A 12,363-nucleotide genomic window follows, 5' to 3' on the forward strand; every position below is an offset into this window, starting at 1 on the left:
CTATGTTTGGCAGTAAACGCGTGTATGTCGCTCTCTAACCCATATGTCTAACCGAACAATGCAATCCTTTGTCTATGGTAGCAATATAATTTAGGTTATTTAGATCAAATGAGAAACCAAGGAAAAACATTTAAATTATATTTTAATGTCTTACCATCGCAGTTAGAAAACAACAATTTCAACGAAATAAGTGTAATAACAATTAATGAGTAAATTTAACACGTAAAATTAAAAGGTCTAAATAAATTCATTCAACTCTGCTGTAGAATTTCTTCATTCACTTACTTATTAAAAGCATAATTAGAGCATGATCATAGTTTGAATAAATAACGTTTTCACTTTTGACCTCTGACGACGTCATATGGGTACGTGCTCGCGTCTGTGTGATTCGTGCGCGTTCCAGTTGAGGGTGGATTACGTCAGTTGGCTTGAGACGGACACCGATCTGAGGAGAACTGATGAAGGTATGTGTCAAAATTAACAAGATAAACTGAACAAGAATGAAAAATAAATTGTGTAACTCAATGACATGAGATTTATGTATTCTATTTGGTCGGTTTTGTTTTTTTAAGGTGGATAGATAATGACTGCTGTGCTGTGACTCCTTTAGCTTATGCTAAAGTGGCTTAGCATGCTACTCCCTTGTTATTTAATTTCTGTTTTAAAGTTAAAATGATTGACTTTTGAAATGAATTAATTGCCTCACTCCAAACAATGATATAGCTCAGTTAAATGTGATTATATTAGTGTTAGTAGTAGTGAACATCCTCAGAGTTTATGGGTGTCACCTTAAATGCAGTTCACCCCAAAAATGAAAATATGTCAAATGTCATTATGTTGTCCCACCTCTGATTTTTGACAGAATAACTTATTGTTTGAATAAAAAAAAAATGTTCTGAAAGTAAATGTTGACTTAACGTTTTCGTTTTGGCCAAACACCATGTTAACAGTGATTTTCTTGATAACAGCCGCTTGTTAACTATTTTTGATTTCTCTTCATTCGTTTTGTTTGATATTTATTAATAGATTGCATATCTATATTGAAACTATAGTTTTGTTAATGATAAGGGGACTGATTTTTTATTTTAAGTAGCCTATGTTTGTTCAATTTATGTAAGTTGAAATAAAGTCTATCTCTTACATTAATTTGAGTTCTTTCACAAATTTAAAAGAATTTTAATTTTTTTTTTAGTTAGGTAAGTGACCTTTATTTAACACAAGTGTCCTGGCCAAGGCATCAAAAGATCAGTTTCAATTATATTTACAAACAATAAATGAATTTAAGGTCCATAACATTCATATTATATTCAAATAATATTAGTAATTAAGTAACAAGAACTTAAAAATATTAAATACAAAACTGCTTCCTGCCCACTCATTTTGTATGTTCTGTTAACAGGTGATGTTTTATATGTTCCATTAACAGGTGATCCGCTGAAGGCCGTGATGATGCTGTCGCGTGTCTTCCGGCTTCATGGGCTGTTCGTCGCCTCTCACCCGTGGGAGGTGATCGTGGGAACAGTCGCCGTGACGTTGTGTCTGATGTCCATGAACGCTTTCGTCACTAATGACCAGATATGTGGCTGGAACCATCAGTGTCCCAAAGTACAGGAGGTACATGGATCGACTTTACTGGACTTCCAGAATACATGTTATTATACAGATCTGTTTCAATGTCCATTCACAAAATCATTGACATGAAAGTTTGTAGATGTCTCTGTATATTTACAGACAAGGTTAATGTCTTTGAACTGTTTTATTGCAATTGAAGTCTAGCTCATGTGCTGTAAACTGTGTGATTGGGAATTATGATCTTTACAGAAGCATAGCTTGCAAGCTATTGTATAAAACCAATGAAGATTGTTGGTGTTGCTCACTTTTTTGTAGAAAATTCAAAGCGGTGACATGATCATTTTAACCATCACACGATGCATGGCCGTCATTTACATCTACGTCCAGTTCAAAAACCTTCGTCAACTCGGCTCCAAATACATACTGGGTGAGTTTCTCTCTCTTCAAACAGTCTTTCCGAATCATTTAACAAGATTTATTTCCAAAAAAAATTGGATATTGAATAAAACAAAACAATAAAGATTAGTAGACAATTTATAAGTTAAAAGTTTATCCTGCGGATTTGGATGTTGTGTATATAATTTATGATTGTTCACTTTAAGACCAGGAAACGTTGTCTTTCATCTGTTTCACTGTTAATAATAAAAAATGCGTTTATTGTTTCATGTCCAGGTATCGCTGGTCTGTTTACCATCTTCTCCAGCTTTGTGTTCAGCACTGTGGTCGTTCATTTCCTGGGTAAAGAGCTCACAGGACTGAAGTATGACTCGCCCGTCTCCCACATTCACTGTTATCTTTCGCTATAGTTTGTGTGTAAACGGTGTCCTCGTGTTCCTCCAGTGAGGCGCTGCCGTTCTTCCTGTTGCTGATCGATCTGTCTAAAGCCTGCACACTGGCCAAGTTCGCTCTCAGCTCAAACTCACAGGTACAGAAATATGATTTTTCTGCCAATATAAAATTAAACAACATCATGAATATTCCTTTTGTTTTTCTTCAAGACCATGTAGTTTCACCATCTTTCCTAAGTGTTAAGACAGATGTTTTTAAAAAAAGGCAAAATTTTGTGTTCAATTATTTATTTGAACCAATTTATACACTCCGTTTAAATAAGCAGATTAAAAATGATGATGCAAATCAATAGTTTGTTTGGATCGTCAGTGAAGTGAACATTATGAATAATGAACAAAAATACACATTCAAAAAATGTTTTGTTTTTTGATGTTTCACATATATATATATATATATATATATATCATATATATATATATATATATATCTCACACACACATATATATATATATCATCATATATATCATTTAACAAGATTTATTTCCAAAAAAAAATTGGATATTGAATAAGACAAAACTAATAAAGATTATATACTGTATATACATATATATATATATATATATATATACATATATATAATATATACGTATATATATACATAGAGTATACTCACGTTAGCTGATATATAATATACAGTATATAGCGAAATAACAGCTACATGATTTCTTTTTTTTTTCCATAAAATGTAACTATATTACTGTCCAGCTCTAATCTGCTAAGCCATGAAGATATTATAAACATTAACGTCATGATTTGCTGTAAAGCTGGTTTAAAATAATGCGTGCTGTGAAAAGTGCTGTACAAAGAAATGTGACTTCATTTAATGTGCATCTATATGAATATTGCTATTTGTTTCTACATTTTTTTATGTTGGTGCATATGAATGTAATAATGACGCGTCACGTGACCCATAGGAGGAGGTCCGAGAGAATATTGCTCAAGGCATGGCCATCCTGGGACCCACGTTCACCCTGGACGCGCTTGTGGAGTGTCTGGTCATCGGTGTGGGCACCATGTCTGGTGAGTCAAAGCAGTATTTCTCTCTCTCTCTTTACTATCGCTTTCCTCCAGAGAAGTTAAAAGCTGGGCTACTATGGTCATAAACCTTGAGAGGGTGTTTTTGTGACCTATTTGTGATTTCATGGTTTGAAAATGTTAAGGAAAATGATAAAATCTTGTAAATTTTTTATGGTCAATTGTTTTTTTGTTTTTTTACATTTTGCTCAGCTTCAAAATATATTTAGTCATGGAAATGTATTGTGTAGAAGTCGCTTGAACCCTTTAAAATGTCTTGCTCTGACTTTAAACTTCCTGTTTGTACATCTGTCACTATAACAACTTCCTGTCTGATTGCAGGTGTGCCCCAGCTGGAGATCATGTGCTGTTTCGGCTGCATGTCGGTTCTGGCCAATTACTTTGTGTTCTTGACGTTCTTCCCCGCTTGTGTGTCTCTGGTGTTAGAGGTCAGTGTGGCACTGCAGGATTCGTGTCTTGTTTAAAATGTCCCGACTGAACATTGATCTGTGAGTGATTTGTGAATGAGAATTGACCCCAGTCACTCACCCTTGTCTCGTACAGCTGTCCCGTGAGAGCCGTGAGGGGCGGCCCATCTGGCAGCTCAGTCATTTTGCTCGTGTCCTGGAGGAAGAAGAGGGAAACAAACCAAACCCCGTCACTCAGAGGGTCAAAATGATCATGGTGAGTTTTAAAACAACATGTCATACACAGATCTTCAAAAGTTTGGGGTCAGTAAAATCTCTTTTTTGAAAGAAAATCAATAAGGATACGTTAAATTGAATGCAAGTGACAGGAAACACATTTATAATTTTACAAATGATTTCTTTTTCAAATACATGCTGTCTCTTTTAAATGTTCCATTCATCAAAGTATCCTGAAAAAATAAAATACATCATGGTTTTCACAAAAATATGAAGCAGCACAACTGTTTTCAACACTGATGATAATAAAAAATGTTTCTTGGGAAGATAATCAGCACATTAGATTGATTTCTGGAGGATCATGTGACACTGAAGACTGGAGTATATGCTACACATTCAGCTTTGATCACAGGAATAAATTACATTTTACAATATATTAGCATATACATTTTAAATGGTAATAATATTTCACAATATTACTGTTTTTACTGTATTTTTACTCAAATAAATGAAGAAGAGACTTCTTTCAAAAATGCAGTGGTCACACTCAAAGTATTTTGACAATAATCATTTCTCTTGGCTTTTTGCTTTATGTTTTTAATGAGCTGGTGTCACTTGTGTTGATATTTGTGTATTGTTTTGTTTCACTTTAGATTAAAATGAGGAAGTGGGTTTTACCTGTTGTTTTGTCTGTGCTTCAGTCTCTAGGTCTGGCTCTGGTTCACGCTCACACTCGCCTCGTGACTGAATCTCGGACACACAACATGAGCAGTTCAGACGTGGATCTGCCCACACCCAACATGGAGTCCGACAGGACCATGTCCAGGTACCAGCTGACAAACAGAGCGTATGTTGCTGAGATTCCCACAGGCGTTTTTAACAGTCTTGTTGTTGTTCTCAGTGTGGATTTGGAGCAGGTCATCACGCTCTCTCTCGCTCTGTTATTGGCGGCCAAGTACGTGTTTTTCGAGCAGGCTGAAACTGAATCCTCCCTGTCAATCAAATCCCCTGTGGCCACGCCCAGCTGCGCTCTGACCAATAGGAGAGCAGAAGAGGACCGCTGTCAGAGGGAGTCGGCTCCGCCCAAAGCCCTCAAGACGGTCCAGACCAATAAAGGTGAACCTGATCTTCTCTAATTTCAACTTCTCTAATTTCAACTTCAAATTTAATCTTGTTTATTATTCTGATTTATCGCTCTGTCAGATGGAGATGGACAGCACGAGGAGGAAGAAGTGGACGAGTGTCGTGAGCTCCAGTCTCAACAGCGCCGCCCTGTGGACGAATGTCTCACCATACTTAAAGACCCCAGAGTAATCAATCAATCATGTGTTCACTGATCTTAACACGTCATGTGCTTTACACTCTCTCTCTCTCTCTCTCTCTTGGTCTCGCTCTTTCTCTCTCTCTCTCAAAAACTCATATCTCTGTATTTGCGATGTTAACCCTGATGGCTGTATGCAAATTTATGCGTGAAGGGTTTTCTTTTGTTTTTGTTTTGTAAGCGAGTGTTAGGTATTCTAAGATGCTATTTTCACGTCTTGAGACTCCTTTTTAAATCCATTGCGCTTCTTCTAGCTGCTTTAAAAAAATAAGTTATAACTTAAATTTTTTTGTACATAAAGTGATCTTAAAGTCAAGTCTCTCTCTCTCTCTCTTCTTTAAGAGAGGAGCTCGGTTCCTGAGCAACGCTGAGGTGTCGTCATTGGTGGAGTGCAGAGGGATTCTGGGATACCGTTTGGAAGCAGTGCTGGAGAGTCCCGAGAGAGGCGTGGCCGTACGCCGAGAGATGCTCTCTTCTAAACTCTCAGACTCGTCGGCGCTGGAGAACCTTCCCTACAGACACTACGACTACTCAAAGGTGCTGCTCACCATCTGCTGCGGAGATGCAGTGTGTGTGTGTGTGATGGGCTGTTTAACTCTGTTTAACTCTGCTTCCTCATTCTCAGGTGATCGGCACTAACTGTGAGAACGTGATTGGCTACGTGCCTGTGCCAGTGGGCGTGGCCGGACCACTCCTATTGGACGGGAAAGAATTCCACGTTCCCATGGCAACGACGGAAGGCTGTTTAGTGGCCAGCACCAACCGAGGATGCCGAGCCGTCACAGTGAGTCTTTCGTTTCATTTATTTTCTCTTTATTATTTCTTAATTATTTTTTACGTTTTGTGTTTTTTTTTTTCATTATTTCTTCTACTTTATGTAATTACAAGTTACTTCATTCCTACACTTGTTTGTTCCTTCTTTTCTTTATTTATTCACTTTTGCTTTAATATGTTGTTTATTCATTTGTTCTTCCATGTGTTATTTATTTTCTTGCATTGTTGTATTTCCTCGTATCTCTTTTGTTGATCTATTCATATTTTTTATTTTGCACATTATCTTTCTTTCTTTCTTTCCTAGTTTGTTAGATCATTTTGTTCGTTCTTTATTTGATCTGTCATGCACATATTAACTCTTTTTTTTTTTCGTTTTTATAATTTGGTTTCCAGTGTTTATTCATTTCTTTGTTTGTTCTTTCTTAAATTTATTTGTTTTGTTTATTTATTTCCTTTAATTTGTTTGTTTATTCGTTCATTATTGTTTTTCTTCTTTTTACATTCCTTCCTTCTTTCTTTCATTTTTTTATTTTCTCATTTTCATCATTATTTCTTCTTTTTTCATTCCAGCTTGTTTTTTGATGATTCATCCATTCTTTGTTTATTCGTTCTTTGCTTTGATTTGTGTTGTTTATTAATTTGTTCATTTGATAATTAATTGTTTTTAGTTTCTAATGTTTACTAACTTGTTTGTTCTTTCTTTTGTTGCTTGTTTCTTTCCTTCCATTCGTTCATTTATTGTTTTTCCTGGTTTCTCTCTTTCGATGTTGTTCTTTTTTCTTTTGCACATTCATTCTTTCTGTTTCATGTAGAGCATTTCTTTCATTTTTTTGTTTAAAATAGAGATCATGATTCTGAATAATAACATAATTTACTAGAGGTTTTGAAAAAATGTTAATTGCTGCAGTCTATTTAAATATGTTTAATTCATTTAAATGAACTATTAAAAAGGAGTGAATGATTCAATGGCTCACTCAAAAAGACTCTTTGAACAAATCTCTTTAACAGTCACTTGTCGCCACCTACTGGTGTAACAGTGTAATTGACCCCGTCTTTATTTAAAGCGTCATTACTTTCTAATATTTAGCTGGAAAAGACTGTTTGTGAAGCAGTTTCCTACCTATACATGACAACTGCTCTCTCTGGCTCAGCGGCAGCGTAAACGCAGATCTGAATGTTCACTGTGACCGTACTTCTCAAAGCTTTTATAGACACAGGAATGAGATTGTGATCTTTAAACGATTAATGGTGCAGCTCTTCATGTTTTGTCTCTCTCTCACTGTAAGTGTCAGTCTCCTCTAACAGAGTGTTTGTGTGTGTAGCTGTCAGGTGGCGTGAGCAGTCGAGTTCTAGCGGACGGGATGACCCGCGGGCCGGTGGTTCAGATGCCGTCGGCGTGCCGAGCGGCCGAGGTCAAGGGTTGGCTGGAGAGTTCTGAGGGCTTCAGTGCCGTCAAACAGGCCTTCGATCACACCAGCAGGTCAGAGGGCAAAGGTCACGCACAGAACGAGCCTCATATAGCACTGCTATGGGAATTTCCAGTGAAAACTTGAGCTCTGTGTTCTTCAGGTTTGCTCGTCTGGACCGGCTGCAGGTCAGTTTGGCCGGGAGGAACCTTTACGTCCGCTTCCAGTCTCAGACCGGAGACGCCATGGGCATGAACATGCTGTCAAAGGTGTGTGTGTGATGAAGCAGATCTGTGGGTCAGAAATCACCGAGCATCTCAAATACATGCCGAAACCTTTTACTCCAGTATTGACTTAAATACACTACAAGTCAAAAGTTTTGGGATCAGGAAGCATTTAAGAGATTTTAAAATGAGTCTCTTCAGCTTTCACTGGCTGATAAAAATACACAAAAAAAGTGAAATATTATTGCAATTTAAAACCGCTGTTCTCCATGTGAATATATTGTCTAATGTAATTTGTTCCAGTGATCAAAGCTGTATTTACAGCATCATTTCTCCAGTCTTCAGTGTCACATGATCCTTCAGAAATCACTCCAATATGATGATACATTATTTGTTTGTTTTTTTGTTTTGGTTTAATCAAATAAATGCAGCATTGTGAGCAGAAAACTCCTTTTAAAAACAAACACAAACATAAAAAATCGTTCAGATCCAAAACTTTTGACCGGCAGTGAAGGTTTAAAGTTGCGGTGTCTGTGTTGGTGTGTGTAGGGAACAGAAGAGGCTCTGAGCAGACTTCAGGAACGCTATCCTGACATGCGTCTGTTAGCCGTCAGCGGGAACTTCTGCACCGATAAAAAACCAGCCGCCATCAACTGGATCCAAGGCAGAGGAAAGTCCACAGTGTGTGAAGCCATCATCCCGGCTCGAGTGGTGAAAGAGGTCAGCCTGACAGAAGAGCACGAGACACTTATGCTCCTCTAGGGGGCGTCAGAAAGCTCTGTTTCACTTCAAGTGTGCAAATGTCTGTTGCACAACCTTCTCAATCTGTTCAGTGCAAGAAACACTAATGGAAATCCACTCGACTGATGGAATGCAGTGATTTCTCTTGTAATGTGTGTGTGTGTGTGTGTGTGTAGGTGTTGAAGAGCAGCACAGGCGCTCTGGTGGAGCTGAACATCAGTAAGAATCTGGTGGGATCAGCGATGGCCGGAAGCATCGGCGGATTCAACGCTCATGCGGCAAACATCGTAACGGCCATCTACATCGCCTGCGGACAGGTGTGTGTGTGTGTGTGTGTGACATATTAATACTTATATTCCTGATCATATAATTTAGTTATTCCTGGTCATAGATCATATAGTCCATGATTCATCAGTGCATTTGATTGTAAAGAACAAAATGAACAATCTTACTTGATTATCTGTTCACAATCCAGTAAAAATTCCAGTGGATAAATTTCTGTTATAATTAAGTGCGATGGACTGACATGTATTTAAAAAGTACACACACACACACACACATATAGGCTGGAGACAAGAAGATACATCTAAACTTGTTTTCTATTATTAATACACATATTTTTAATCATATTGTGTGCCATTCAAAATATGGTTATAATAATATTAATATATTAATTATTATTATATATTATTAAATATATATATATATATATATATATATATACATACACACACATTTATTATAATCAATAATTATTATTTGTATGATGATTAATTTATAATATAATGTCATTATTATTTTATTATCAGCAGTTTGTCAATATCTCCGTGTTGTTAAGCACTTTGATTCGCCTTGTTTGCCGTTTTTAAATTAAACAAACTTGAAACCTGAGTAAAGATTTCACAACATAGAAAAACATATAAAATTAAAGCTGCAAGCAGCATTTATCGGTGTTCAAGCAGTTCAGGCCTTTAAGCACAAAAGCATCGAAAGGCATTCAATTTTATTTAACATGCATTTATCCACTGACATAACCCCGATTGGGCAAAAAACCAGGGACTAGTTCGCAAAAGTGGGTTTCGGACAAAAAACGAAATAACAATTTTTGTTTTGCTCCAAATGGAAATCCGAGATATACATCTTGTCCGTCTTGAGCCAGGGATTACAGTGGTGTAAAAACATTGAAGTCAAAACGGTCTAGGAGTTATGAGCAATTTAGTACTTTTGGCTGCTGTAGCGCCACCTATGGGCCAATCGGGGTCATACTCTGATAGCTTCTCCACAATTCGAGGCCCTACCATCTGACAAAGTTTCACAGCTCCAGCCCTTACGGTTTGGGCTGCACGATGCGTTTTAGGGGATTTTTTTTTTTCTTTCTAGCAAATACAATAGGTTTTCAGCACTTCGTGCTTGAACACCTAATAAATAATTGTTTCATATAAAGGGCCAATCCCAATTCTACCCCTTACCCCTTCACTTTCCCCTAGCCCTACCCCTTCGCCTTCCCCTTGACCCTTGAAACAGAGTGGCAATGCGTAGGGGTGAAAATATTCCACTACCACTACGCCTCCGTTAAACGTCATTATAAGTCGTCGCTAGCGCCTACGTCACAGGAGATGCGCCGATGTTTATCACAACTTCCAAGATGCCGTCGACAGCTGCAGTTATCTCAGTCGCGTGGGTTACAGCTATTTTCTTGCGAAGTTCACAGGAAACAACGGAGACGACGGAAATATGTTGCGGGACTATCGTTAGCAAACTACAGTATTTTTAGCGATTTTTTTTTACAAACATTTCTGTGAAGAAACTGACCGTAAATTAACACAATATTGAATGTAACAGGTAGAATTGGGATTGGCCCAAAATTAAATGTGAGTGCATGTAATTACAGATAAGATGTGATGTGATGTGTGTGTGTAGGATCCTGCACAGTCGGTGGGCAGCAGTAACTGTATTACTCTGATGGAGAGTGTTGGGACAGATGGGGAAGATCTGTACATCTCCTGCACGATGCCCTCACTGGAGCTGGGCACTGTGGGCGGAGGAACCGGCCTGCCCGCGCAACACGCCTGTTTACAGGTAACACACACACTTTCTCTTTCACTCTCTCTCACAGACTGTCTCTCACTTACACACACACGCACTCACTCTCACTTACACACAAACAAATACACTCACACACTCTCGCTTACAAACAAACCCACACACTCACTCACTCACTCTCACTTACACCCACACACACACACACTCACTCCCCTCAAGGGTCACTGAGGCACTCAGTGAGATTAACCCGTGGTTTGTGTGTGTGTGTGTCAGATGTTGGGTGTTCAGGGTGCCAGTGCTCAGTGTCCCGGTGAGAACTCCCGAACGCTGGCACGGATCGTCTGTGGGACAGTGCTGGCCGGAGAGCTCTCACTGATGGCTGCACTCGCCGCGGGACACCTCGTCAAGAGTCACATGACCCACAACAGGTACCACATATACATAAAGAATATTTAAATATGTGTTCATTTGCAATGTCATTCACAAATCAGTATTGCTTTTAAAATACAAATACTATAAATAATCTAGATGTTTTTAAAGTTGTGAATAAAACAGATTATTAGTGTTTTACAAGAAAAAACTATTTTTCTTTTTTAAATTTTTACATTTCATTCAATGTGTTACCACCATTTCTTAGAAATTGCTTGTATATTTCACAAAGTGAAAATTGTTTCATTATGTGTATAATTTTCCCAATTGTGTAATACATGTATTATTCAAATTATAGCATAAATATATTTATTAACATATTTGGTAATATTAAAAATAGATTTATATTCCATGATTTTACATTGTTTTTCTAAATTTTGCTAAATTGCTAGTGGTATTACAAATATTATTTATCTTCTAATATACTTCATTAGATTACAATATAATTTTCCATGATATTGTTTTGTCGGGATTCTGAATTTATTTTACTCTCTAACAGGTCAAAAGCCAATATTAGAGAGACTGAACCGCAGCCCAAGGAAGCTTCATGAAGAGTGCACACCCAGAGAACTCTGGGAAGTGAGTCTGGAGCGCCTGACGTCTGGTTCCTCGTGTGTGTTCTCAGGCCGTCTGGAGGAGCTTTCTTCTGTGAAGCAGCTCATTTTGCAGTCAGAGCGGGAATTATGGGAATTACTAATGTTTTACGTTTGCTATGTGCCTCAATTTTATAAGGCGACCACGAGTTAATGAGCGAGACGCCCAGTGATTGACTGGATCATTGCTCACGTTACTGAATGTGTGCGTTTAGTCTTGCACTACAAGCCAGAACTGTCACTTGCTCAAGACTTGTCAAAACCTGGTACAAGCTGATAAAGCCGAAACTTTTATCACTCTGTGAGAATGGGACGTGAAAACAGGATTTGTTTTGCACCCTGGCTGACTAATCATGATCTCAGATCAGGGCTTGATGGATGATGGTGTGGTTTGGACCTTCTAGAGCATCAGATTGTGAATGAATGTATTTAATTGATGTGTCAAATCAATCCTGACAAACTCACTGTGACAAACTCCACTGACGGACCTTATAAACCAGGTGCTACTTTAATATAACAAGTGATTTGAGTTTATGAATCTGAGTGTGGATGCTTGCACTATTTGCATTGTGTGTGTGTGTGTGTGTGTGTGTACTATTAATGAAATGCGTCTGAATTGCCACTATGACTTTAAAGTGCTTCAGCTTTTCTCAAAAGCAAATCCTTTCACTTTCTGATTAAAGAAAGTGCTGATAAAGCCATATTTGTCTTATAAAGTTGCTTTCTCTCCTGCTAAATTATTGATCAGATCTG

At 37.8% G+C, this 12,363-nt stretch overlaps 1 protein-coding gene across 1 annotated transcript; it reads left to right on the plus strand.

The window, feature by feature from the left end:
- Window positions 1–343: 343 nt before the first annotated feature.
- hmgcrb (3-hydroxy-3-methylglutaryl-CoA reductase b) lies at window positions 344–12,118 on the plus strand. The gene is made up of 20 exons (XM_039661075.2): window positions 344–464; window positions 1,427–1,614; window positions 1,888–1,999; window positions 2,245–2,332; window positions 2,413–2,497; window positions 3,336–3,441; window positions 3,778–3,884; window positions 4,000–4,119; window positions 4,781–4,905; window positions 4,981–5,195; window positions 5,283–5,389; window positions 5,743–5,937; window positions 6,026–6,184; window positions 7,497–7,654; window positions 7,744–7,849; window positions 8,354–8,524; window positions 8,722–8,862; window positions 10,466–10,624; window positions 10,862–11,016; window positions 11,517–12,118. Exons 1-20 carry the CDS (start codon window positions 362–364, stop codon window positions 11,566–11,568), a joined length of 2,652 nt encoding a protein of 883 aa, XP_039517009.2. The 5' UTR covers window positions 344–361; the 3' UTR covers window positions 11,569–12,118.
- Window positions 12,119–12,363: the final 245 nt, after the last annotated feature.

The sequence above is a fragment of the Pimephales promelas genome, chromosome 19 (assembly GCF_988280905.1).
Source record: "Pimephales promelas chromosome 19, fPimPro1.hap1.1, whole genome shotgun sequence".
NCBI lineage: Eukaryota > Metazoa > Chordata > Actinopteri > Cypriniformes > Leuciscidae > Pimephales > Pimephales promelas.

Coding starts and splice junctions, on each gene's coding strand:
- hmgcrb (XM_039661075.2), top strand. CDS start 362: ATGGGTACGTGCTCGCGTCTGTGTGATTCGTGCGCGTTCCAGTTGAGG. Junction 7,850..8,353: donor GCATGAACATGCTGTCAAAG/GTGTGTGTGTGA, acceptor TGGTGTGTGTAG/GGAACAGAAGAGGCTCTGAG. Junction 8,525..8,721: donor CGGCTCGAGTGGTGAAAGAG/GTCAGCCTGACA, acceptor GTGTGTGTGTAG/GTGTTGAAGAGCAGCACAGG.